The sequence below is a fragment of the Leptodactylus fuscus genome, chromosome 11, assembly GCF_031893055.1.
Source record: "Leptodactylus fuscus isolate aLepFus1 chromosome 11, aLepFus1.hap2, whole genome shotgun sequence".
Lineage (NCBI taxonomy): Eukaryota > Metazoa > Chordata > Amphibia > Anura > Leptodactylidae > Leptodactylus > Leptodactylus fuscus.
The window spans coordinates 79064623-79091764 of NC_134275.1; the positions used below are offsets into that span (position 1 = coordinate 79064623).

At 47.7% G+C, this 27142-nt stretch overlaps 1 protein-coding gene across 2 annotated transcripts; it reads right to left on the reverse strand.

Annotated features, from left to right (window-relative positions):
* Positions 1-18457: 18457 nt before the first annotated feature.
* Positions 18458-25111, reverse strand: NELFE (negative elongation factor complex member E). Of its 2 annotated transcripts, none has more exons than XM_075259797.1 (11): positions 25048-25111; positions 23131-23227; positions 22169-22238; positions 21801-21946; positions 21644-21718; positions 21521-21558; positions 21068-21279; positions 20523-20667; positions 20389-20443; positions 19875-19977; positions 18458-18922 (listed from the first exon to the last, which is right to left on the reverse strand). In XM_075259797.1, the coding sequence occupies exons 2-11, from the start codon at positions 23203-23205 to the stop codon at positions 18813-18815; spliced, it is 1029 nt and encodes a 342-aa protein (XP_075115898.1). In that variant the 5' UTR covers positions 23206-23227; positions 25048-25111; the 3' UTR covers positions 18458-18812. The 2 variants fall into 2 exon arrangements, with proteins under 2 accessions (XP_075115898.1, XP_075115897.1); XM_075259796.1 differs by having other exon boundaries at positions 21047-21279.
* Positions 25112-27142: the final 2031 nt, after the last annotated feature.

The following is a 27142-nucleotide window of genomic DNA, read 5'->3' on the forward strand; positions in this document are numbered from 1 at the left end:
TGCCAGTTTCTGACTGGTAATTCAAAGAATATATTGGGGTTACGTGCACCCACAATTTTTGCTACTGGTATATAGTGCCATTGTCTGACTGGGAATTCAAAGAATATATTGGGGTTACAAATACCCTCATTTCTTGCTACTGGTATATAGTGCCATTGTCTGACTGGTAATTCAAAGAATATATTGGGGTTATAAATACCCTCATTTCTTGCTACTGGTATATAGTGCCATTGTGTGACTGGGAATTCAAAGAATATATTGGGGTTACAAATACCCTCATTTCTTGCTACTGCCATATAGTGCCATTGTCTGACTGGGAATTCAAAGAATATATTGGGGTTACAAATACCCTCATTTCTTGCTACTGGTATATAGTGCCATTGTCTGACTGGGAATTCAAAGAATATATTGGGGTTACAAATACCCTCATTTCTTGCTACTGGTATATAGTGCCATTGTCTGACTGGGAATTCAAAGAATATATTGGGGTTATAAATACCCTCATTTCTTGCTACTGCCATATAGTGCCAGTTTCTGACTGGTAATTCAAAGAATATATTGGGGTTACGTGCACCCACAATTTTTGCTACTAGTATATAGTGCCATTGTCTGACTGGGAATTCAAAGAATATATTGGGGTTACAAATACCCTCATTTCTTGCTACTGGTATATAGTGCCATTGTCTGACTGGGAATTCAAAGAATATATTGGGGTTACAAATACCCTCATTTCTTGCTACTGCCATATAGTGCCAGTTTCTGACTGGTAATTCAAAGAATATATTGGGGTTACGTGCACCCACAATTTTTGCTACTGGTATATAGTGCCATTGTCTGACTGGGAATTCAAAGAATATATTGGGGTTACAAATACCCTCATTTCTTGCTACTGGTATATAGTGCCATTGTCTGACTGGGAATTCAAAGAATATATTGGGGTTATAAATACCCTCATTTCTTGCTACTGGTATATAGTGCCATTGTCTGACTGGGAATTCAAAGAATATATTGGGGTTACAAATACCCTCATTTCTTGCTACTGGTATATAGTGCCATTGTCTGACTGGGAATTCAAAGAATTTATTGGGGTTACAAATACCCTCATTTCTTGCTACTGCCATATAGTGCCAGTTTCTGACTGGTAATTCAAAGAATATATTGGGGTTACGTGCACCCATAATTTTTGCTACTGGTATATAGTGCCATTGTCTGACTGGGAATTCAAAGAATATATTGGGGTTACAAATACCCTCATTTCTTGCTACTGGTATATAGTGCCATTGTCTGACTGGGAATTCAAAGAATATATTGGGGTTACAAATACCCTCATTTCTTGCTACTGGTATATAGTGCCATTGTCTGACTGGTAATTCAAAGAATATATTGGGGTTATAAATACCCTCATTTCTTGCTACTGGTATATAGTGCCATTGTCTGACTGGGAATTCAAAGAATATATTGGGGTTACAAATACCCTCATTTCTTGCTACTGCCATATAGTGCCAGTTTCTGACTGGTAATTCAAAGAATATATTGGGGTTACGTGCACCCACAATTTTTGCTACTGGTATATAGTGCCAATTTCTAACTGGGAATTCAAAATGCGCAAGGCTCCCGGAAAGGGACGTGGACGAGGCCGTGGGCGAGGTCGGGGGAATGGTTCTGGGGAGCAAGGTAGCAGTGAAGCCACAGGGCGTCCCGTTGCCTACTCCTGTGGGGCAGCAAGCATTGCGCCACTCCACAGTGCCAGGGTTGCTTGCCACATTAACTAAACTGCAGGGTACAAACTTTAGTAGGCCCGAGAACCAGGAACAGGTCTTGCAATGGCTGTCAGAGAACGCTTACAGCACATTGTCCAGCAGCCAGTTAGACTCTGCCTCCTCTCCTCCTATTACCCAACAGTCTTGTCCTCCTTCCTCCCAAAATTCCCAAGCTTCACAGAACAATAACCCCAACTGTCCCTGCTCCCCAGAGCTGTTCTCCACTCCTTTCATTGTCCCTCAACCTGCCCCTCCACGTCAGGATTCCACGAACCTAACAGAGGAGCATCTGTGTCCAGATGCTCAAACACTAGAGTCTCCTCCATCTCCGTTCGATTTGGTGGTGGATGACCAGCAACCCACCCTCATCGACGATGATGTGACGCAGTTGCCGTCAGGGCATCCAGTTGACCGGCGCATTGTGCGGGAGGAGGAGATGAGACAGGAGTTGGAAGAGGAAGTGGTGGATGATGAGGACACTGACCCGACCTGGACAGGGGGGATGTCAAGCGGGGAAATTAGTGTGGATGTTGAGGCAGGTGCAGCACCAAAAAGGGTAGCTAGAGGCAGAGGCAGAGGTCAGCAGCTTAGGCGAAGCCAGGCCACACCAGGAATCTCCCAAGATGTTCCAGTTCGTACCCAGCCCCGAAAAACTCCCACCTCGAGGGCACGTTTCTCGAAGGTGTGGAGTTTTTTCAAGGAATGCGCCGAGGACAGATATAGTGTTGTCTGCACAATTTGCCTCTCGAAATTGATTAGGGGCTCTGAGAAGAGCAACCTGTCCACCACTTCAATGCACCGTCATTTGGAATCCAAGCACTGGAATCAGTGGCAGGCAGCAACGGCAGGACAAAGGCCGCCTGCCGTTCACGCCACTGCCACTGCCTCTGCCACTGCCTCTGCCTCTGCCACTGCCACTGCTGACTGTGCTGGCGATGCACTCCAGAGGACGAGCCAGGACACCACTTCATCTGCCTCCGCCACTTTGTTGACTTCTTCCTCATCCTCCCCTGTTCCTGTCTTATCTCCTTCTCCTGCACCATCAAAGGCACCATCAGGCGCTTCTTTACAACAACCCACCATCTCTCAGACATTGGAGCGCCGGCAGAAATACACTGCTAACCACCCACACGCGCAAGCCTTGAACGCCAACATCGCTAAACTGCTGGCCCAGGAGATGTTGGCGTTCCGGCTTGTTGAAACTCCCGCCTTCCTGGACCTGATGGCAACTGCGGCACCTCGCTATGCCGTCCCTAGCCGTCACTACTTCTCCCGGTGTGCCGTCCCCGCCTTGCACCAGCACGTGTCACTCAACATCAGGCGGGCCCTTAGTTCCGCGCTTTGCACAAAGGTCCACTTGACCACCGACGCGTGGACAAGTGCATGCGGACAGGGACGCTACATTTCACTGACGGCACACTGGGTAAATGTAGTTGAGGCTGGGACTGCTTCCCAAACTGGCCCGGTGTACCTCGTCTCCCCGCCTAACATTCCTGGCAGGGACACGAGAAGAACACCCCCCTCCTCCTCCTCCTCCTCCACCGCCTCCTCCTCCGCCACCGCCTCCTCCTCTGCCACCGCCTCCTCCTCCGCTGTTAGATTGACCCCAGCTACGAGTTGGAAACGTTGCAGCACTGGCGTTGGTAGACGTCAGCAGGCTGTGCTGAAGCTGATCAGCTTGGGGGACAGACAGCACACTGCCTCCGAGGTGAGGGATGCCCTCCTCGATGAGATGGCAATATGGTTTGAGCCGCTGCACCTGGGCCCAGGCATGGTCGTTTGTGATAACGGCCGGAACCTGGTAGCAGCTCTGGAGCTTGCCGGACTCCAACATGTTCCATGCCTGGCCCACGTCTTCAACCTAGTGGTGCAACGTTTCCTAAAGAGCTACCCCAATGTTCCAGAGCTACTGGTGAAAGTGCGGCGCATGTGCGCCCACTTTCGCAAGTCGACAGTAGCCGCTGCTAGCTTAAAATCTCTCCAGCAACGCCTGCATGTGCCACAACACCGGCTTTTGTGCGACGTCCCCACACGCTGGAACTCAACGTTTCAGATGTTGAATAGAGTGGTTGAGCAGCAGAGACCTTTGATGGAATACCAGCTACAAAACCCTAGGGTGCCACAAAGTCAGCTGCCTCAGTTTCACATCCATGAGTGGCCATGGATGAGAGACCTTTGTGACATCCTACGGGTGTTTGAGGAGTCCACAAGGAGGGTGAGCTCTGAGGATGCGATGGTGAGCCTTACAATCCCGCTCTTGTGTGTTCTGAGAGAATCCCTGATTGACATCAGGGATAACTCAGATCACACAGAGGAGTTAGGGATAGCATCCGATCCGTCACAGCTGGAGAGTAGGTCCACACATCTGTCCGCTTCACTGCGTTTAATGGAGGAGGAGGAGGAGGAGGAGGAGGAAGAAGAGTTGTCCGATGATGTGATGGTGATACAGGAGGCTTCCGGGCAACTTCGAATCGTCCCATTGTTGCAGCGCGGATGGGTAGACATGGAGGATGAGGAGGAAATGGAGATTGAACTTTCTGGTGGGGCCAGAGGAGTCATTCCAACTAACACTGTGGCAGACATGGCTGAGTTCATGTTGGGGTGCTTTACAACCGACAAGCGTATTGTCAAAATCATGGAGGACAACCAGTACTGGATCTTTGCTATCCTTGACCCCCGGTATAAAAACAACATCTCGTCTTTTATTCCGGTAGAGGGGAGGGCCAATCGCATCAATGCTTGCCACAGGCAATTGGTGCAGAATATGATGGAGATGTTTCCAGCATGTGACGTTGGCGGCAGGGAGGGCAGTTCCTCCAGTAGGCAACCAAGTTCTCACCGGTCCACACAAACGAGGGGCACACTGTCTAAGGTCTGGGGCACCTTGATGGCACCCCCTCGCCAAAGTGCCGTCACGGAGGGTCCTAGTGTCACCAGGCGAGAGAAGTATAGGCGCATGTTGCGGGAATACCTTTCCGACCACAGCCCTGTCCTCTCCGACCCCTCTGCGCCCTACACGTATTGGGTGTCGAAGTTGGACCTGTGGCTTGAACTTGCCCTATATGCCTTGGAGGTGCTGTCCTGCCTGCCGCCAGCGTCCTATCTGAGAGGGTGTTCAGTGCAGCCGGTGGCATCATCACTGACAAGCGCACCCGTCTGTCAGCTGAGAGTGCCGACCGGCTCACTTTGATAAAAATGAACCACCACTGGATAGAGCCTTCATTTTTGTGCCCACCTGTGTAAAACACCCCAACATGAAACTCCATGTCTGTACTCAACCTCTCCAATTCCTCCGCATCCTCATACTCATCCACCATAAGCGTTGCACAATTCTGCTAATACTAGGCTCCCTCCAACATGATTTCCCCCAACTCTGCTGGTTAGAGGCTCCCTCCACCCTGATTTCCCCCAACTCTGCTGGTTAGAGGCTCCCTCCACCCTGATTTCCACCAACTCTGCTGGTTAGAGGCTCCCTCCACCCTGCTTTCCCACAACTCTGCTGGTTAGAGGCTCCCTCCACCCTGCTTTCCCACAACTCTGCTGGTTAGAGGCTCCCTCCACCCTGCTTTCCCACAACTCTGCTGGTTAGAGGCTCCCTCCACCCTGATTTCCACCAACTCTGCTGGTTAGAGGCTCCCTCCACCCTGCTTTCCCACAACTCTGCTGGTTAGAGGCTCCCTCCACCATGAATTGGTCCAAACTGGGCTGTTTAGAGACTCCCTCCACCATGAATTTGCCCAAACTGGGCTGGTTAGAGGCTCCCTCCATCATGAATTGGTCCAAACTGGGGTTTTTAGAGGCTCCCTCCACCATGAATTGGTCCAAACTGGGTTTTTTAGAGGCTCCCTCCACCATGAATTGGTCCAAACTGGGCTGGTTAGAGGCTCCCTCCACCATGAATTGGTCCAAACTGGGCTGGTTAGAGGCTCCCTCCACCATGAATTGGTCCAAACTGGGCTGGTTAGAGGCTCCCTCCACCATGAATTTGCCCAAACTGGGCTGGTTAGAGGCTCCCTCCACCATGAATTTGCCCAAACTGGGCTGTTTAGAGGCTCCCTCCACCATGAATTGGTCCAAACTGGGCTGTTTAGAGGCTCCCTCCACCATGAATTGGTCCAAACTGGGCTGTTTAGAGGCTCCCTCCACCATGAATTGGTCCAAACTGGGCTGTTTAGAGGCTCCCTCCACCATGAATTGGTCCAAACTGGGGTTTTTAGAGTCTCCCTCCACCATGAATTGGTCCAAACTGGGGTTTTTAGAGGCTCCCTCCACCATGAATTTGCCCAAACTGGGCTGTTTAGAGGCTCCCTCCATCATGAATTGGTCCAAACTGGGGTTTCTAGAGGCTCCCTCCATCATGAATTGGTCCAAACTGGGTTTTTTTGAGGCTCCCTCCACCATGAATTGGTCCAAACTGGGCTGGTTAGAGGCTCCCTCCACCATGAATTGGTCCAAACTGGGCTGGTTAGAGGCTCCCTCCACCATGAATTTGCCCAAACTGGGCTGTTTAGAGGCTCCCTCCACCATGAATTGGTCCAAACTGGGGTTTTTAGAGGCTCCCTCCACCATGAATTGGTCCAAACTGGGGTTTTTAGAGGCTCCCTCCACCATGAATTTGCCCAAACTGGGCTGTTTAGAGGCTCCCTCCATCATGAATTGGTCCAAACTGGGCTGGTTAGAGGCTCCCTCCACCATGAATTGGTCCAAACTGGGTTTTTTAGAGGCTCCCTCCACCATGAATTGGTCCAAACTGGGCTGGTTAGAGGCTCCCTCCACCATGAATTGGTCCAAACTGGGCTGGTTAGAGGCTCCCTCCACCATGAATTGGTCCAAACTGGGCTGGTTAGAGGCTCCCTCCACCATGAATTTGCCCAAACTGGGCTGGTTAGAGGCTCCCTCCACCATGAATTTGCCCAAACTGGGCTGGTTAGAGGCTCCCTCCACCATGAATTTGCCCAAACTGGGCTGTTTAGAGGCTCCCTCCATCATGAATTGGTCCAAACTGGGGTTTTAGAGGCTCCCTCCACCATGAATTGGTCCAAAATGGGTTTTTTAGAGACTCCCTCCACCATGAATTTGCCCAAACTGGGCTGGTTAGAGGCTCCCTCCACCATTCATTGGTCCAAACTGGGCTGGTTAGAGGCTCCCTCCACCATGAATTTGCCCAAACTGGGCTGGTTAGAGGCTCCCTCCACCATGAATTTGCCCAAACTGGGCTGGTTAGAGGCTCCCTCCACCATGAATTTGCCCAAACTGGGCTGTTTAGAGGCTCCCTCCACCATAAATTGGTCCAAACTGGGCTGTTTAGAGGCTCCCTCCACCATGAAGTGGTCCAAACTGGGGTTTTTAGAGGCTCCCTCCACCATGAATTGGTCCAAACTGGGGTTTTTAGAGACTCCCTCCACCATGAATTTGCCCAAACTGGGCTGGTTAGAGGCTCCCTCCATCATGAATTGGTCCAAACTGGGGTTTTTAGAGGCTCCCTCCACCATGAATTGGTCCAAACTGGGGTTTTTAGAGGCTCCCTCCACCATGAATTGGTCCAAACTGGGTTTTTTAGAGGCTCCCTCCACCATGAATTGGTCCAAACTGGGCTGGTTAGAGGCTCCCTCCACCATGAATTTGCCCAAACTGGGCTGTTTAGAGGCTCCCTCCACCATGAATTTGCCCAAAGTGGGCTGTTTAGAGGCTCCCTCCACCATGAATTGGTCCAAACTGGGGTTTTTAGAGGCTCCCTCCACCATGAATTGGTCCAAACTGGGCTGTTTAGAGGCTCCCTCCATCATGAATTGGTCCAAACTGGGCTGGTCAGAGGCTCCCTCCACCATGAATTTGCCCAAACTGGGCTGTTTAGAGGCTCCCTCCACCATGAATTGGTCCAAACTGGGGTTTTTAGAGGCTCCCTCCACCATGAATTTGCCCAAACTGGGCTGTTTAGAGGCTCCCTCCATCATGAATTGGTCCAAACTGGGCTGGTTAGAGGCTCCCTCCACCATGAATTGGTCCAAACTGGGTTTTTTAGAGGCTCCCTCCACCATGAATTGGTCCAAACTGGGCTGGTTAGAGGCTCCCTCCACTATGAATTGGTCCAAACTGGGCTGGTTAGAGGCTCCCTCCACCATGAATTGGTCCAAACTGGGCTGGTTAGAGGCTCCCTCCACCATGAATTGGTCCAAACTGGGCTGGTTAGAGGCTCCCTCCACCATGAATTTGCCCAAACTGGGCTGGTTAGAGGCTCCCTCCACCATGAATTTGCCCAAACTGGGCTGTTTAGAGGCTCCCTCCATCATGAATTGGTCCAAACTGGGTTTTTTAGAGGCTCCCTCCACCATGAATTGGTCCAAACTGGGCTGGTTAGAGGCTCCCTCCACCATGAATTGGTCCAAACTGGGCTGGTTAGAGGCTCCCTCCACCATGAATTGGTCCAAACTGGGTTTTTTAGAGGCTCCCTCCACCATGAATTGGTCCAAACTTGGCTGTTTAGAGGCTCCCTCCACCATGAATTGGTCCAAACTGGGGTTTTTAGAGGCTCCCTCCACCATGAATTTGCCCAAACTCTGCTGGTTAGAGGCTCCCTCCACCATGAATTGGTCCAAACTGGGGTTTTTAGAGGCTCCCTCCACCATGAATTTGCCCAAACTCTGCTGGTTAGAGGCTCAATCCACCCTGATTTTCAAAACAAATGTTGGTGCCAACCTCAACTTACTACAAGGGCCAAATTCACTGCTGGTGACAAGCTCTCCTCACTGCAAGTGCCAAATACACATGTTTCAAGGTGTTTTCCTACTGTCAGAGAGGTGGTATTGAGTGTGTAAAGTGTGTAGTTGTTAGGCTGTGATGTTGGGGTAATAGAGGGTCTTTGGTGTGTTAGATGCCCCCAGACATGCTTCCCCTGCTGTCCCAGTGTCATTCCAGAGGTGTTGGCATCATTTCCTGGGGTGTCATAGTGGACTTGGTGACCCTCCAGACACGGATTTGGGTTTCCCCCTTAACAAGTATCTGTTCCCCATAGACTATAATGGGGTTCGAAACCCGTTTGAACACACGAACATTGAGCGGCTGTTCGAATCGAATTTCGAACCTCGAACATTTTAGTGTTCGCTCATCTCTAATAATAATGTACAGAGCACCATGGGATTAATATAATAATGTACAGAGCACCATGGAATTAATATAATAATGTACAGCACCATGGGATTAATATAATAATGTACAGCACCATGGGATTAATATAATAATGTACAGCACCATGGGATTAATATAATAATGTACAGAGCACCATGGAATTAATATAATAATGTACAGAGCACCATGGAATTAATATAATAATGTACAGAGCACCATGGAATTAATATAATAATGTACAGCACCATGGGATTAATATAATAATGTACAGAGAACCATGGGATTAATATAATAATGTACAGAGCACCATGGGATTAATATAATAATGTACAGAGCACCATGGGATTAATATAATAATGTACAGCACTATGGAATTAATGGCGCTATATAAATAAATAATAATAATTAGCTTGGGACCCCATTCTATGAAACCTCTGTACAAGAGGATCCCGCTCTGGCAGACTTGAATCATCTTTGGATCATGTGGACTGCCATATATTACTATTAGCCTCTGCCTGTGACTGCCCGTGACAGGCGTCTGCGTGTTGTTGTCGTCAATGATCCGCCTATATTCAGCAAATTGCTGCCATCAATGATTCGCCTACTCTGGCAGCTCTCAAGCTGTCCTGCTCTTGAACTTGTTCCTCGCGCCAGGCCTGTAATTGTTCTAGTATCTCAGCAGTTGGCTGGGACACCATATAATGAACATGTTGTTGGCATTGTTGATCTGCCTGCTCCGGCAGCTCTCAAGCTGGCTTGCCACTGAACTTGTTCCTTGCACCAAGCCTATGATTGTTGCGGCATCTCAGGAGCTTGCTGGGACACCATGTAATGAGTGCGTTGTTGGCGTTGATGATCCACATGCTCCGGCGTTTCAGCGGCTCTAAGAGCCGCTTGGCACCTAGCTTCCTCAATCCCCCAGAGCTCCGCTTGAGAACTCTGTGACTTCTGGCTTCCTTCATAGGTCTCATTGTTTTAGAATTTTACAACAAATTAGATTTTCTTTTTCCTGCCATGTTTAAAATTGGCAAGTTGCAAGTTTGGAATAAAGGGGTTTTCCCATTTCAGTGAGTCAGCACTGCCTGGAGCAGATCTGATAATATGCAAATGCTTGTACACCATGTGTTATGTGTGTTTACATAGAGAGGTAACAGACCTGGCTTTATCAGCAAACTGCAATTAGTTGAGATAAGCTGCTTCCAAGAGCAGTGTAATGTAGTATGTGAACATAAATTCATAACAGTTGTGAAGCCATGTCATTTACCGGGATAAAAAGTAGCCTGTGTGTTAATCAAGGTTACAAACTATCAAATTTCATCCAAATCCATTCAGCCGTTTTTGTGTGAAAGAGTAACAAACATCCAAACTTTCATGTTTATAATATTAGTAGGATTACTAGGATAGGATGGGCAATGCAGGAAAAATACCTGCAAAGTCATTTGTTTGCTGGGGGTCCTGGGAGCAGGAAATAAAGTGATGGGCTGATCACCCCAGGGGTTGCTTTCTAAAAGGGCTCAATATAATGTCCCATAGTGGCCCCTCCACACAGTATAGTGTCCCAGTGGTTCCGTCACACAGTATAGTGCCCCAGTGGCCCCTCCACACAGTATAGTGTCCCAGTGGTTCCATCACACAGTATAGTGTCCCAGTGGCCCCTCCACACAGTATAGTGTCCCAGTGGTTCCATCACACAGTATAGTGTCCCAGTGGTTCCGTCACACAGTATAGTGCCCCAGTGATTCCGTCACACAGTATAGTGTCCCAGTGGTTCCGTCACACAGTATAGTGATCCAGTGGTTCCGTCACACAGTATAGTGTCCCAGTGGTTCCATCACACAGTATAGTGTCCCAGTGGTTCCGTCACACAGTATAGTGCCCCAGTGATTCCGTCACACAGTATAGTGTCCCAGTGGTTCCGTCACACAGTATAGTGTCCCAGTGGTTCCGTCACACAGTATAGTGTTCCAGTGGTTCCGTCACACAGTATAGTGCCCCAGTGGTTCCGTCACACAGTATAGTGTCCCAGTGGTTCCGTCACACAGTATAGTGTCCCAGTGGTTCCGTCACACAGTATAGTGCCCTAGTGGTTCCGTCACACAGTATAGTGTCCCAGTGGTTCCGTCACACAGTATAGTGTCCCAGTGGTTCCGTCACACAGTATAGTGCCCCAGTGGTTCCGTCACACAGTATAGTGTTCCAGTGGTTCCGTCACACAGTATAGTGTCCCAGTGGTTCCGTCACACAGTATAGTGTCCCAGTGGTTCCGTCACACAGTATAGTGTCCCAGTGGTTCCGTCACACAGTATAGTGTCCCAGTGGTTCCGTCACACAGTATAGTGCCCCAGTGGTTCCGTCACACAGTATAGTGTCCCAGTGGTTCCGTCACACAGTATAGTGTCCCAGTGGTTCCGTCACACAGTATAGTGTTCCAGTGGTCCCGTCACACAGTATAGTGTCCCAGTGGTTCCGTCACACAGTATAGTGTCCCAGTGGTTCCGTCACACAGTATAGTGTCCCAGTGGTTCCGTCACACAGTATAGTGTCCCAGTGGTTCCTTCACACAGTATAGTGCCCCAGTGGTTCCGTCACACAGTATAGTGCCCCAGTGGTTCCGTCACACAGTATAGTGTCCCAGTGGTTCCGTCACACAGTATAGTGTCCCAGTGGTTCCGTCACACAGTATAGTGTCCCAGTGGTTCCGTCACACAGTATAGTGTCCCAGTGGTTCCGTCACACAGTATAGTGCCCCAGTGGTTCCGTCACACAGTATAGTGTCCCAGTGGTTCCGTCACACAGTATAGTGTCCCAGTGGTTCCGTCACACAGTATAGTGTCCCAGTGGTTCCGTCACACAGTATAGTGTTCCAGTGGTTCCGTCACACAGTATAGTGTCCCAGTGGTTCCGTCACACAGTATAGTGTCCCAGTGGTTCCGTCACACAGTATAGTGTCCCAGTGGTTCCGTCACACAGTATAGTGCCCCAGTGGTTCCATCACACAGTATAGTGTCCCAGTGGTTCCATCACACAGTATAGTGTCCCAGTGGTTCCATCACACAGTATAGTGTCCCAGTGGTTCCGTCACACAGTATAGTGTCCCAGTGGTTCCGTCACACAGTATAGTGTGTCCCAGTGGCCCCTCCACACAGAGGGACTTTCTTTGTAACTGCTCTATGGTCATTTCTACACTTGACAACCCCTTTAATAATGATTTTTGTTCTGACAGGCCCATCTGTCTCCCCTGTACGGAGCCCGCCAACAGAGCCATGAAAAAGAAGAAGACCGCCAGCTGCGATGAACACCGTAATGTCCCGTCTTGTCCGTCTCGTACAGTAGGAAACTGTCTAGAAGAAAGTAGTTGTTGTTCACAGCGACCAATCACAGCGCAGCTTTCATTTCATATTCTGATTTTGAAAAATGAAAGCTGAGCTGTGATTGGTTAGAATGGGCAAGTCAAATTGTGCAAGATTAGAAAAGATGGCTGCTTTCTTCTTCTCAGGAAGTGACATCATGTGCATTGGTCACATGGCCATGCGGCAGCTCAATCCCTTTCATTGTAATGTGACTGAGTTACCATGTGACCAACAGACATGATGTCACTTCCTGAGAAGAAAAAAGCAGCCATGTTTTCTAATCTTGTACAAATCCTTTAAAGGGATTCTCTCTTTCAAACACATTTTTTTCTGAGTAACACTTCGGAATAGCCTTAAGAAATGCTATTCTTCTCCTACCTTTCGTTGTCTTCTTCGCGCCGCCGTTCCGTAGGAATCCCGGTTTTTAACGGTATGCAAATCGGTTCTCGGGCCCCAGCGCTCAAACAGGACTGGGGGCGTTGCCAATGCTGCGAGAGAACTCTCCAGCGCCGCCTCCATCTTCGTCAGCAACGTCCTCTTCATCCTATTCTTTGGGTGCAGGTTTCAGACTTCTAGGCCTCGGGCAGAGCAGACTGCACATGCCCACAGGCCACAAGAAAATGGCCGCTTAAACCCCACAGTGAGATCATGTGGTTTCGAGAGGTTGCCATTACTATCAGGAGGCCAATCAATAGCCTTGCCCTTAGTCTATGTACAATATACTGCAATATAAAAATATTGCAGTATATTGTACAGGGAATCAAGTGATCGCAGGTTCAAGTCCCTTTGTGAGATAGGAAAAAAAAATTAAATAAAGTAAATTGAAAGTTTTAAATAAATTATAAAAATAAAGAAATAAAAAATTCAAAGAATCTCTTGCTCTTTCAAAAACAATGTAAACAAAATTTTTTACAAAATCGGTATTGATATGTGTGTATAAGTCCAGACAATCCAAAATTAATTTATTCATTTTTTGGGGGAAATACTCCAATTAACCCCTTCCCGCCGATGGCAGTTTTTGATAACTTTTTTATTTCTCCGCTCCTAGAGCCATATGAGGTCTTAATTTTTGCGGGACAAATTTTTCTTCATGATGCCACCATTATTTATTCTATATAATGTACTGGGAAGCTGGAAAAAAATTCAGAATGGGGTGGATTTGAAGAAAAAATGCATTTCTGCGACATTCTTAAGGGCTTCGGTTTTACGGCGTTCACTGTGCAGCCACAATGACCTGTCCCCTGTATTCTGTGTTTCGGTACGATTCCGGGGATACCAAATTTATATGGTTTTATTTACATTTTGACCCCTTAAAAAAAATCCAAAACTGTGTTAAAAAATTTTTTTTTCTAAAAGTCACCATATTCCGACAGGCGTAACTTTTTTATATGTCCGTGTACGGGGATGCATAGGGCGTCTTTTTTTGCGGGACCGGGTGTACTTTGTAGTTCTACCATTTTCGGGAAATTCTTTTGCTTTGATCACTTTTTATTCAAATTTTTATCAGAATCAAAACAGTGAAAAAACAGCGGTTTGGCACTTTTGACTATTTTTCCCGCTACGGCGTTTACCGAATAGGAAAAAATATTTTTATAGATTTGTAGAGCGGGCGATTTCGGACATGGGGATACCTAACATGTATGTGTCACAGTATTTAACTACTTTTATGTGTTCTAGGGAAAGGGGGTGATTTGAATTTTTAATACTTTTTATATTTTTTGATATTTTTTTTTAACTTTTTAAAAAAATTTTCTTTTGCATTTATTAGACCCCCTAGGGGTGTTGAACCCCAGGGGTCTGATCACTAATGCAATGCATTACAACGCTAATGCATAGACCAGCCTGCAAAAGAAAGAGCTTGCAGACAAGCGTGGGAGCCTTGTAAAGGGCAGTAGATACCCGGCGGCTATGGCGGCCGCCCGGCTCCCAGGCGGTCGCCATAGTTACACACCCGACATGCGCCGTACTATTACGGCGGATGTCGGAAAGGGGCTAATGAGTTTTGATCACCTCACTTCTGGCCCACAAAAAAAGTTAACAAAAGTTGTATATACCAGAAAATGGTACCAATAAAAACTATAGCTCTCCCCCACAAAAAAGACCCGTCGCATGGTACCGTCAACAAAAAATGTAAAAAAAAAAGGTATGGACGTTTTAATTACAACGCCTCCAAGAAAATAGTTTGCTGTCCAAAAATTGGGTTTTATTTGTTAAGTGATAAACTATAGCAGAAGTTACATTTAGCCGAAACCTCATCATTCCATACAAGACACTTGTCCGCCAAAAAACGGACAAATGGAACGGATGAGGAAAGGACACGCAAAGACCATTACAACGGACGTAGATGTGTCAAGAATAATATGATAAATAATGTGTATATAAGACGATAGAGGACTTGTAGGACTATTGGGTTACTTGTCCCCTATAATGGCCTCTCTGTCATCTCAGGCGCCTTCTTACTGGGCCGCAGCGATTTGCCGGCTGAATTTGTTTACAGATCGGATTATATGTATAAGCCCATGGGATGGAAGGGCGTCCGTATAAAGAGCGACAATCTGGTGAGTCCATATGTCAATGTGATGGAACGTCTGAACCCCCTCCGACCCTCACTGTACAAATGAGGGGTAAATCAATGTAGCAACCCTCCTGTGGTTTTGTTATTATACTGATCCCACGTTGATCAGCTGATCCCGGTGCCAGAAGCTTCTGCATTGACCAGTACCCTGAACCCACCGCTATAAGAGCAGAGCTGCTTCCAGTCCCGTCCACACCAGTCGCTTCTGGCATTTGGAAACAGCTGGATCACAACAACATATTGGCAAGTGGGAGGTCACATTGTATAGACTGGGACAGAATGAGCAGAGTCATCTCATCATTGGACGAGTTAATGACAGTGCTATTGTATGGCAGGATAGTAGCAGTATCGACACAGATAAGGTTCTAGATGTCACGCCCTGCTGTCAGTATTATGCATTAGCTGGGGGAAGAAATTTTATGCTGGCCCGCTCCACCCTGTAGTCCTCCCCACGCCAAGACCCCATTCAGGAATTGACAGCACGATTTACAACAATCTCCAGTGTCTCAGTAATGCCTGTATACTGCTGTATCCTCCAGACTGAAGCCTGCGTATCCGCCATCCAAGACTCTGACGAGTACAAAAACATCAGCGTCCATGACCTGGTGTCCCCGCGCCACCTCTGCGTACAGGGGCAAATGTCTTGTGAACGTAAGTGTCTCCTTCATCTATAGAACAATTATTGGTATAATGTAATATTCTGTCCTGTGTAGGCCGGAGCGCTAGAATAGGTGTCTTTACTTTTGCAAAAGTTATAGATGTCAACTTCTGGCCATGTGGTGGCGCTGCAGGGGATTGAATACTTTTTGCTAATTTGCTTGGCAGGGGATGGTTGGGTTCTTAATAGTGAGACAATGTGATCGGCCGATTGTTGTAGTCGGAGGCATAACATGAAGCTCCTGAGCCTTGAGGCAAAGTCTGTGTTCTGCAGTCTCTTCAAAAAGTTGGCATAAAATGTTAATATTACGTTTTTTGCTGACTTGCTCTGGGGCTGATACATTAGCCCGGGGGGAATGCAGACTCCTAACCTGAACTGCTCTAAGACCCAGCAGCTCCTGGGTGATGTCAGGATGCTAGCTCATATCCCTAACGGTAAGCAGATCACAGGCTGTCTCTATGTCCAGGGAGCGTGGAACCTCCCTACAGCACCCCCACAGGAGACATAAAGAATTACACCATTCTTATTCTCATCAATAGGCCGATGTGTTGGGCCAGGAAAGAGGCAAACCTAGAAATTGTTCTCACTGATTGATGGGGATTTGGAACCCCCCCTCACATCAATGTACTGAGAGTCCTCCTATACGACATCATTCACCCATTACATCTATTGTCACTGCTGGAAATGAATAAGGGAGGACCGATCCTCTATAAGCGATCACATGATCTTCTCTTCCAGGTGAATCCGGTGGATCTCTCTTGGTGAATATCCGGGATCGGGGAAGATTCTTCCAGGTGAGATCATCTGCTTGTAGAAGAGGCCTCATGGTTGTTATTGCACCAGCTAAGCGCCCCCTGCTGTGTAATACTGGGGGCAATAACAGGGGATTGCATATATACTCATTGAGAAAATATCCTGTACCTAGATAGAAATGTTAAATTGATCCAAAACTCATCCTGCAGTTCTGTCCCAGTCACATATGTAAATGATCACAGGTTTGCACTGATTGGCTACCACATGGGGGGTGCTTCCCTATCGTCCTATAAAAAGACTCTCAGAGGCTACTTTTGGGTAGTGCACATCTTTATGAGATATCACTGACTGCTTGATATGTCTCTGTGACATGGTCAAAGTCATTTTGCCCAGTTGCCAGAAGATGAAAAGCAGGATGGTCATTTCCAATGAATTTCCTGCCATCAAGGCCTTCCTTACGTAGCCTTTAGCAGATGTTGGGCGCAGTGGTTACGTACGGCGACACACACACGTCTCACAGACTCCAGCCAGCCCAACAGTAGAGGATCATCTGATCCACAGTAATGTTCCCACAGTTTCCTTGTCCACCATCCAGACACAGGAGAAGGCTTCATTGCACCCGTCTCCAGATACTAAGGAAATTTGGTTCCACATCACCCCGTATGTGTCGTGTCCTTGACAGCAGGCCAGCAACACGTTTGTTTGTCGTGATGTTGTCAACAAGAAACGTGGACTGCTGTGGAATGGAACTGGATGGTCTTCGGTTCTGTTTGGGATTTGATGACGGTCGGGTTGGAGTGAAACCTCATTGGCAGTTTCTATTGAAATGGATTTGGGAAGTTCTTGGAGCAAATATCTATAAACTATCCCCTGTCCTGTGTGTTCGGTTCTCAGGTCAGACTCGCAGTAACAGGATGGTGTCGCTTCTCTTTGTATTGTCCTCCCTTTAGGTCGGGGTTCTCGGTTTCGGCACATTTAACCCTTGTGACGTCAGTTATAACACAGAAGCCTACCCCAGTCACGCCCGGGACTTCTCTATTAACGTCATGGAGGTCCTGCCCTGGCTGCACAAACATCTCCAAGGAGAACTGGAGTTTCAACCAGATGTGAACAACTACAAGGAAGTCGCCTGTCCTACATGACCTGATACAGAGTCCTGACCGCCGGTCACATGGCACTGGGGACCTGCTCTATAATGTACCCTGAGGCCCCAAAGACTCCTTGATGAATAACATTACTTACTAATCATGCGGATTTGTATTATTTCCATTATATTCTTCCTGCTTTTTCAATAAAATGCCAGTTCAACAGTAAAGACTGACACATAGTTGTTATTTGCTAAAAGCCAGTTATACAACCCTGTACCGGGACTGCACACTGTCTGTGGTTAACATGACTTGATACCCGGTCCTGACCGCCGATCACATGACACTTTTGACGTTGTGTTGACGCGGCTTCATTCAAGTCTTTTCCATCTCAAAATCTGCTTCAAAAAATATCCTTAAAGGGATCCTACCATTAACATGCTTTTTTATCTCGATAACACGTAGGAATAGCCTTAGGAAAGACTATTCTTCTCCTATCTTTAGAGGTCTTCTCCGCGCCGCTGTTCCGTAGAAATCCCAGTTTTTGTTGGTATGCAAATGAGTTCTCTTGCAGCACTGGGGGCGTTCCCAATGCTGCAAGAGATCTCTCTAGCGACGCCTCCATCTTCTTCAGGGACGTCTTCTTCCGGCGCTTGGGGTCATACTTGTAGGCCTCGGGCAGAGCAGACAAGAAAAATGGCCGCTTACACAGTAGAATCCCTTTAAAGAGCTAATCCCTGGGGAGTCCCAAGTTTCGGATTCCCACAATAGAATCCCTGTCCCAAGGTTAGGTCATCAATGGTTAACTCTTGAAACCTTTAACCTGCTTCATTCGCCTAGACCAGGCTCTCCAGCTGCTGTGACACTACAACTCCCAGCATGCTCCTTTCACTTCCATGGGAGTTCCAAGAACAGCTGATCAAGCATGCATGCTGGGAATTGTAGTTTCACAACAGCTGCAGTGCCGAATGTTACCTACCCCTGGCCTAGACCAAAGGGAACATCAGGGTTCTCCTAATGTAGCACCACTAAGACCTGACAAGCCCCGGACATATTGGATTAGGAGGACACACAGGCGTAGTTCCCGCACTATAATCCTCAGGGGCCGTCTTCTAGGTACATATCGAACATGGCAGCTCCTATAGACTGAGGAGAGTCGCAGTACATATTTATTATACAGTATTCAACATTTACAAGTTACACTGAAAGCCGATCACTAAACGACACCACTAATTTCCTTGCAAGGTTTTCTCACCATAGCTTTCGACGCCATGTCAGAACAGGTCATATATTGTAAGTGGGGTCCTAAGAGGATCTGATATCAGTCTCCGCCCCCGCGGGGCAGTCACATGTGCAGACTCCTATTTACAAAGTGGTGTGGAGGCTCCTAAAATTCTATGGCAAGAAAACCCCAATATCCAACACCGCTGCACTTGTATGAGCCGCCTGACGCCTCCTGGCTCCTTTCTTATACAGTCTTACAAGGAGATTCATCTTCTGCACTGGTTACCCAGTAGTGTTGCCTGTGCCGGAGGATGATACGGTGAAGTAATCTTCTGAGTAGATGACTTGGGCTCTCTTGTCTTTGTGGGATCCCTTGACACTGTTGTGGAAGGCTGCAGAGAGGAGACGTGATAGGTTTAGTCCATTGATTTGTTTGCTTAAAGGGATTCTACCATTAGAATCAAATCTTTTGTCGATCACACGAAGAAATAGCCTTAAGAGAGGCGATTCTTCTCCTACCTTTACAATTCTTCTCCTAGCCGCCGTTCTGTAGAAATCACGGTTTTTGTCAGTATGCAAATGAGTGCTCTTGCAGCACTGGGGGCGGGTCCCAGCACTCAAACAGCACTGGAGGCGTCCCCAATGCTGCATGTCTTCTTCCAGAGCTGGGGGTCTCATTTCTAGGCCTCAGGCAGAGCCGACTGCGCATGCCTGCGGTCACAAGAAAAATGGACGCTTAGACAGTAAATGCCCATTTTCTTGTGGCTGTGGGCATGCGCAGTCGGCTCTGCCCGAGGCCTAGAAATGAGACCCCCAGGGCCTGAAGAAGATGCGTGAAGAGGCCGTTCCTGAAGAAGATGGAGGCGGTGCTGGAGAGTTTTCTCATAGCATTGGGGATATCCCCAGTGCTGTTTGAGCGCTGAGGACCGCCCCCAGTGCTGCGAGGGAACTCATTTGCATACTGACGAAAACTGGGATTTCTAATGAACGGCGGCGCGGAGAAGACATCTAAAGGTAGGAGAAGAATTGCCCAAAACTTTGATTTTAATGGTAGAATCCCTTTAAAGGGTAGGCTCAGACTTATTGCTCACATTTATCCGAATTGGCAATATTAATAGTCTGGATTAGAAATGTCCTGCCGTTATGCACACAGCTTCTATACAGTCCTATGCGTCTGCCTGGTTACAGACTACAAACATACCCTACGTGTAGCCAGATCAGACAGACATACACTGCAATATGAAAGGGCTGATAACAGGGAACAATAGACTGTGTAGGCAAGTTTAGGATGCACAACGTATCAGATTTGGGAGACCCGCGGATGAGCCGCCACCCAATACTCACCCAGCTGACCCCACACGGACTTCTCTATGGCTGCATCCAGCATGGGCTGCTTCCGGGCTATGCTGACCTTCACTGAGATATCCTCGATCATGGTGTTATTAAGCTGGAAAAATCCAGAAAGAGAAGTCAAAGCAGAGACCACAGTGGAATACCAAGCACAGCGCCACACACTGTATAGTGGCTGTGTTTGGTATTGCAGCTCAGCCCCATTCACTTGATTAGGACTGAGCTGCATATAGCGTATGGACAAATGTGACATCACTGGCCTGTGAAACAAAAGCAGCACTTATCCGAGCACCTGTCGCTTCCATCAGCTGATCTGTGGGGGTTCTGGATATCGGACCCCACCAATCAAGTATTGATGACCTATGGATAAATCATCAATATTTGACTCCTGTAAAAAATCCCTTTAACACTATTTCTGCAGGGGATTTACAGTCTATCCTGCCCAGCTTCTTCTCTAGTGCACACCCAGTCAGTACAGACCCGCTGATAAATGGCGGCACGTTCTTACCTCCTGGATTGCCTGGTCTGCCGATTCCATCTTCTCAAATGTGACAAACGCACAGCTGTACGGGAAGAAACACAAGGTCAGATTATTCCCACTCACTTATTCCTCCCCTACTAATCCTCCCGATGGGTTCTTACTTCCGTGGAGGATCAGTCGCAAGATCAATGATCTTCCCATACTTGGAGAAGGAATCGGTGAGCATCTGCTTCTTCATGCCCACGCCATGAACATACACTGTGTTTCCTTTCCTGGGTGCACGACGTTCTGGGAAAGAATCTGACCCTGTGTATAGGAGGGATCAGAACAGGAGAGCGTTACCTATACCGTTACATTGAAGACCCTCCTCTATATCACCACCTATTCTGCGATACACTGGAGGATCAGCGGTCACTGACTACTGTAGGTCCTCCATTCTGCGTGGCACAGATTAGCTCCACGCTAGAGAGTCATATAATCCATGAGATTAGATAATCTAAAACAGCGCCACGCTTGCACACTGGCTGTAACTGGTATTGCAGTTTAGACCAATTCACTTGAATGAAGCAGAGCTGCAATACCAGACACGGTAGAAAGTAGTGCTGTTCTTTGACATAAGCAGCCATGTTATTCTAAGCGGGGCATCAGATTGTTAGCTCCTAGGGTCAGGGGCCGATGCTATTACAATCGGTGTGAGCATACGCACTCCTATGGAAGCCTTCTCTGTCTCGTTCCCTCTCTCGATCTCTGTCACTGCGATCCCTTTCCCTGTCTCTTTCCCGTTCGCGCTCTCGATCTCTCCCACGGTCTCTTTCGAAAGGCTCCCGCTCTCCTCCTCCACGTCGTCCTTCTCGGTCGCTCTCTCTGTCCTCCGCCTCTCTCTCGGGGTCTCGCATGCGCTCACTGGAGCTGACGAAACTGAGAAGGGAAGACAAAAAAAAAATAAGACTACATGCACAACAGAGTGTAGTGGGGGCAAGGCATCTTCTGTCCCAATTCATTTCAATGGGGGAAGGGGGGTAGTGTTCCAATCCGTTCCGATTTTGCGGAGCGGGACAGGACCAGTTCCATAACCATTAGAACAAAATGGAGCATCAGGCCTGTGTGCACGAGGCCTCGGGGGCAGGGAGGTCAGAGGAGGCCAATGGAGGAGACTTACCTCTCATACAGAGACTTCCTTTGGTTGCGCCTTGAAGTCTGGAGATAGAAAAGTGAAGCCACGTTATACAGAAGTCTCGGATTTGACGGCGTCTACCGCCTGGAATCTCCCCACTGTGTTTACCTCATTCGGATCCTCATCTACAGAGACGCTGCGCTGGAAAGGCTGGAAAGTGGGCGCTGGGCCCTTATCGGGGTCCTGAAGGCAAGAACGAGAGGGGTCAGCGCAGCTCAAACAACTGCCCACTATAAGACATTGGGCGGTCCCATATAGACAGCACCTTAAGTTTGCCCTCTAGTGTCCGAGAGCGTTTAAATCCACTGTTTTTGGTCCCCGATTTAATAGCACTGATGGCGCCGGTCTTCACCAGCATCTTGGCTTGTTCTGTGGCTGTAGCGGTGTCCACTGCTGGTTGGTCTGATAAAGCTGGAGAAAAAGACACAAACCGTTATATACAGAGGTTAATAGCGCCACTCGTGTGTGTGTGGGCTGTGCCAGGTATTACAGCTCAACCTAATGAAAGTAAATGCTGCAGTACCGGACATTGCCATTGGAGGGGAGTGGTGCTATTTCTAGGATTAATAAACAGGCCCATTATATATCCTACATCAGAGCCATCAATGACATAAGTATAGGAGAATGACTTACATCTCTTGATGCCGGCCTGGCTGGTCTGGTTGGTGGAGGTCTGCTTCTTCAGAGCCAGCAAGGCTTTTTTCTGGTATGGGACAGGCATTGAAAAGCGTTAGAGCAATAAAGGGTTATCCAGAACTAGGTTGCTTTCTTTACTAAGCAGTGCCCCTCTTATCTACAGGTTGTTTGTGGTATTACAACTCAGCCCTATTCATTGCAAAGGCGCTGCAAGAGATCCTGCCATACAGAACACAAGCCATGGACAGGGGCGGCGCCATTTCTGGCCATGGTTTTCTAACCCTGGGCAACCTCTCTGAGCCAAACATGGGCCCAGTACTGTATGATCTAATGACAGCAGCCCTGATCCAGAATCAATCAATGTGCAGGTTAGTCAGACCAGGGTGGCCAGATATAGCTTGTCTCTCCAAGCCTGACCAATCTGGATCTGATTTCTTGGCAATGGCCATCCTACTGGTGCAACCATCTGCCTTGTGCCTATCGGACCTCACCATTAAAGATACAGAACTATCCTAGTCATGTGATGATGACAAAGCTGCACAACTCGTCACAATGACAGTACAGATATCAGAGCTGCGCTGTAACTATCACATGACCAGAAGAGATTTCGGATTCAAGGACAGCAAGCAGAGGTCCTGAAACCCACCGAGAACTCATAAAGGATAACGCCCATCACTGAGCTACTGAACGATAGTTATCTGAGACTCCACTGGAAAGGGTTAACCAGGGACGCTCTCTGTCCAAAGAAGGGTACCGGATACCACGCCGCATGACCCAAACCAGCAACTAGCCCCCGACTCATTCTGTATTCTTCCACCTCTTCTGTGTGTAATATTAAAGCCGCCCCCATAGTACAGGTTATTATTACCTGCCCCAAATAGCATCTGGGGTAAATAAAGGTTTATACAGTCCCTGGACAGTCCCTTTAAGAACCCCAAAGACTCTTTATTTTAGCAAACCTTCTTTTTAAGCTTTGCAAATTTCCTCTGTAGAGCTTCCTCTTCTTCTGTCAAGACGGGGGGCAATGAAACCATGGTGAGTGGGGGGAGGTGATACCTAAAAAGGAAGGGGAGGAGTTTACATAGACAGGTACACACAGAGCACCGCTTCACGTTATAGTTACAGATCTGAAGGCCTTGTCTAAATGGAAGTGTATTAGCGATATCCCTGTTACATACCGTATAGATTCGAGTATAAGCCAAATTTTTCAGCACAGTTTTTGTGCCGTTTTTATGACCAGCTGCAATGGTAATGTATAGAATCTCCCTTAAAATAGTGAAAAAAAAAAAAAGATGCTTAAAAAAATAAAGTAAATAAAAGTTGTAAATCACTTCTTTCCCTAGAATACATATAAAAGAAGAAAATGGCTGTGACACACATACACATGAGATCTCCCTGTGTCTACTGAATATAGGGGATCTGCAGTGCTCCTGTTCCATCGGGAAGGGGTTAATAGGAGCACTGCAGATCCCCTATATACAGCCAGACTGAATTCCAAGAGGGGGAAAAAAAAAAAAAACAGTCCTCAAGCTCAGGGAAGGGGCAGACAGACACCAAAACACCCCCTCCCCTTCCCCAGCATCTACTGTACCCAAAAACTTCCACCATTTTAATTTTTGAAGTTTCCCAGCAGCTGCTGCATTCCCCCCCTCGGCTTATACTCGAGTCAATAAGTTTTCCCAGTTTTTCGTGGTAAAATTAGGGGCCTCGGCTTACACTTGAGTATATACGGTAATTCATATACCGTAGGTGAAACATCAAGGATCCCCATTGACCCTGCAAACTTTGACTCTTTACATGCACAGCGCTTCTCCATCCACCCGCTATATAGGGAATGGCAATAAGAGATCCCTGTGCAGGTAATAAGACCAGCGCTGTATAGTGAGGATCGCAGGAGTCTGGCAGCAAGATCCTTAACCCTTCAGTGTCTATCATACACCACTACCATAGACATATCATTATGATAGACACCATGATAGTACTTAAGGGTTAAGTTCATAAAGGTACGGCAGACACAACCTGCATCACTTGTAACAGCAGAAAAAGACTCTACAACTTTCTAACAGCCTTAGGCAACATACAGAGAAACGTGCGCAGCGAACGGTCCATGAGGAAACTGCACAGATGGCATATGGATAATCTCTGTGTGCCAACCGTGCCCGCCACGGACCCATTCATTTCATGGAGTGAGCCCGGGCTACCAAAAGGGACAAGAATAGGACCTGTCCTGAGTTGTGGACTTGTGATAACACAACTTGTGTGTGTACATGGCCATAGAAAATAACCGGCCAGTATCCTAGCACAGAGACAACGCAGACACTTGTGTACATGGAGCCTTAGTGCGGCAGTTCTTCGTCACTTTTACATCACCGCTTGCTGTCACTGAGTAGAAATGTTGTTTATCTGGAAATCCTGTCTAGCTGACACAGGGGCGGGGATCGTCACAGTGCATCGGCACCGCCCTGTCACGAATCATGCACCTGCGTCAGTCTATAAGGTGATCACGCTCTGGATGTGACGCGCCATTCACTGACAGCAAGCAAAGAGCCTGAAAATGGCGAGGAATCAATAGACAAAGCATAGAAGAAAGCCTAGAAGGTCTCAGCTCATCAGTGATATTTGATGACTATAAGACTATAGAACTGCCTTACTGAGGGAAGAAAGCAGCGAATACAAGTCGTATATGTCATATCATGGATTCAGGGGCTCTCAGAATAACCTGACCCCCCAAAAAATCCCCAAAACATCACCCTCCACTGGTTCTATGCATTGCACTGTAAACACCTACAAAAACATCGCACAGAAGCCGCAGACCGTTATAAAGGCTCAAACAAACGCAAATACACAACAAAACCCGCACAATATCTGGTATTTACCTCTGCTGCTAAATCTCCGTCGCACTTTTTATACGTCACCGTCAGTTATCCGGCTACTGCCAACCAGCGGCGTCGCGTTCGCCAACCAGTGACGTCAGTCTTGCCTTTCAACCAACCACAGCTGCGTGCTAGTCAAACGTTTCCGCCCCAGTAAGGCGTTGATTGGTCACGTGACTACAATCGCTGCCGCCACAGTTTGAAGTCCCTGACCAATCAGCGGGCGGGTGTGATGGGCCGGGCGCGCTGCTGGTCCTCGGTTGTTCCTCCTGGTAGCAGAATGGAGGCTCCGGTCAGCAGCATGGAGTGTATCTGTGTTATAGCACCATTATGGGGGTTGCTATTGGTAAAAGTGTAGTAGCAACCACTTTTATAGGCCTTATATGGTCGCCCTAAAATCTGAAGTCTCTTCATTGCTGCAAATTGAGTCTGTTCAATACCTGCACCCCCCTGACAGGTCACTGCCCTCCATGCTGATGCTCTCCAATACAGGACTCGCCCCTGGACCTTCCCCTATACGGCTCCTACACACTGAGCCATGGGCTTATCCCGGGAAACATTAACATAAAATAAATCAGAAATTTGGATTATATAAGAAAAAATAAAGGACAAAAAAACCTGGATGTTTTTGGTATTTGGTTACTGCAGATTTTTTTTTTTTTTATATGTTTGTCTTTTTATTATTGTATTAAAACAGGAAAAGTGAAGATTTTGTCCTGGAAATACGTTAACCCATAGAGCGCTGCATGGCGGCCACAAGGCCTGCTTATAAGAGGCTAGGAGAATACCACAGACATAGTAAAGGAATATGATGTTTGGGGACTCGGGAGGCTGCACCTCTGTCACTGCCAGGAGGGTCTATACACAGGAAGATGAGACCTGGGCTAACAGCGCTGAGCGCCCACTGCTGTTTGCACCCTGATACTGCAGACAGTTTATTTTAGCAATGTCTTATCATCAGATTGTGTCTTGTGCATATGGAGACCCCTCGGGATATATCTAGTGAGAAGAGAGGACACCTGTGTACCCTGCAGGGGGCGCAGCACACACTGTCCTCTGACAAATCATCCTAGAGATACCGTATAGCAAACAGCATTTTTGGGAGGTTTGCGTGGCGTCTAGATTGACCAGTGTTCCCAGAGTCTGGAACGTTTTCCCTTTTATCAGACGTTACTGGAGATTTGGCAAGTGTGTCCGAGCCTTACAGGTGCAACATTTCACCATCTTACTAGGAATCCCCCCATCCGTCTGCTCTATTAGGTGTTTCATGTGAATGGGCTACACCCACAAATCTCACAGAATATGGTGTAAGGTCTTATCACATCATAAACCGCGGCGTCTCTGCGGCTAGTCACATGTCCATATTTGTGATGGATTCTGTAAATTAAGAAATAAGCCGGGTCTCACCTCTGATGGATGTACAATGGACGGCTCCATCTGCTTTTCACTACAGTCATGTGACTATAGCCCAAGCAACATAGCAAATCTCCCCCTAAGCCATGGATTTTGGCAAGGGGTCAGCACCCAGCACATTCCACAACATACAAGCTTGTGCTGCTGTTAGGACTAAGGGAAACCAGATTCTCTACATACTCCTCCATTCCTGTATACGGCTGGGGTCTGGTATTGCTCCATCCAGTTGACAGGAGGAGGTGTCAGACGCAACCTATGGACATTGGGGGGAATCTAATTTGGTGTAGGGGAGTGGAAACATGGCACACGGCTCTCTCTTGCACCCATGCTGTTCCACGTGCTCCTTCTGGGCACCATTCGCCGCTTTGTACCAGGCTGGTGCGGGGACGCCTCGGCCTGAGAAATTTACCACAACTTATGCTGGTGCGTGAACTCTACGCCAGTCCCTGACCATGTTGATTTCTAATTTGGTGCACAGGAGCGCTCATGAATTATTAAGAGGCCGTAAGAGTCGGGAACTTCATTATGGCTGCCATACAGTATACCAGTCTTAACACAACCCCATTGTCTTTGATGGAAATCTGTCCCAGTCAGTGGCCCTTAGGGGCCCCAGTGCTAGCTTATACTCACGGGCCCCTTACTTTCTCCTTGTCCCGTCACATATAATGATACAAAGCACCAGCGA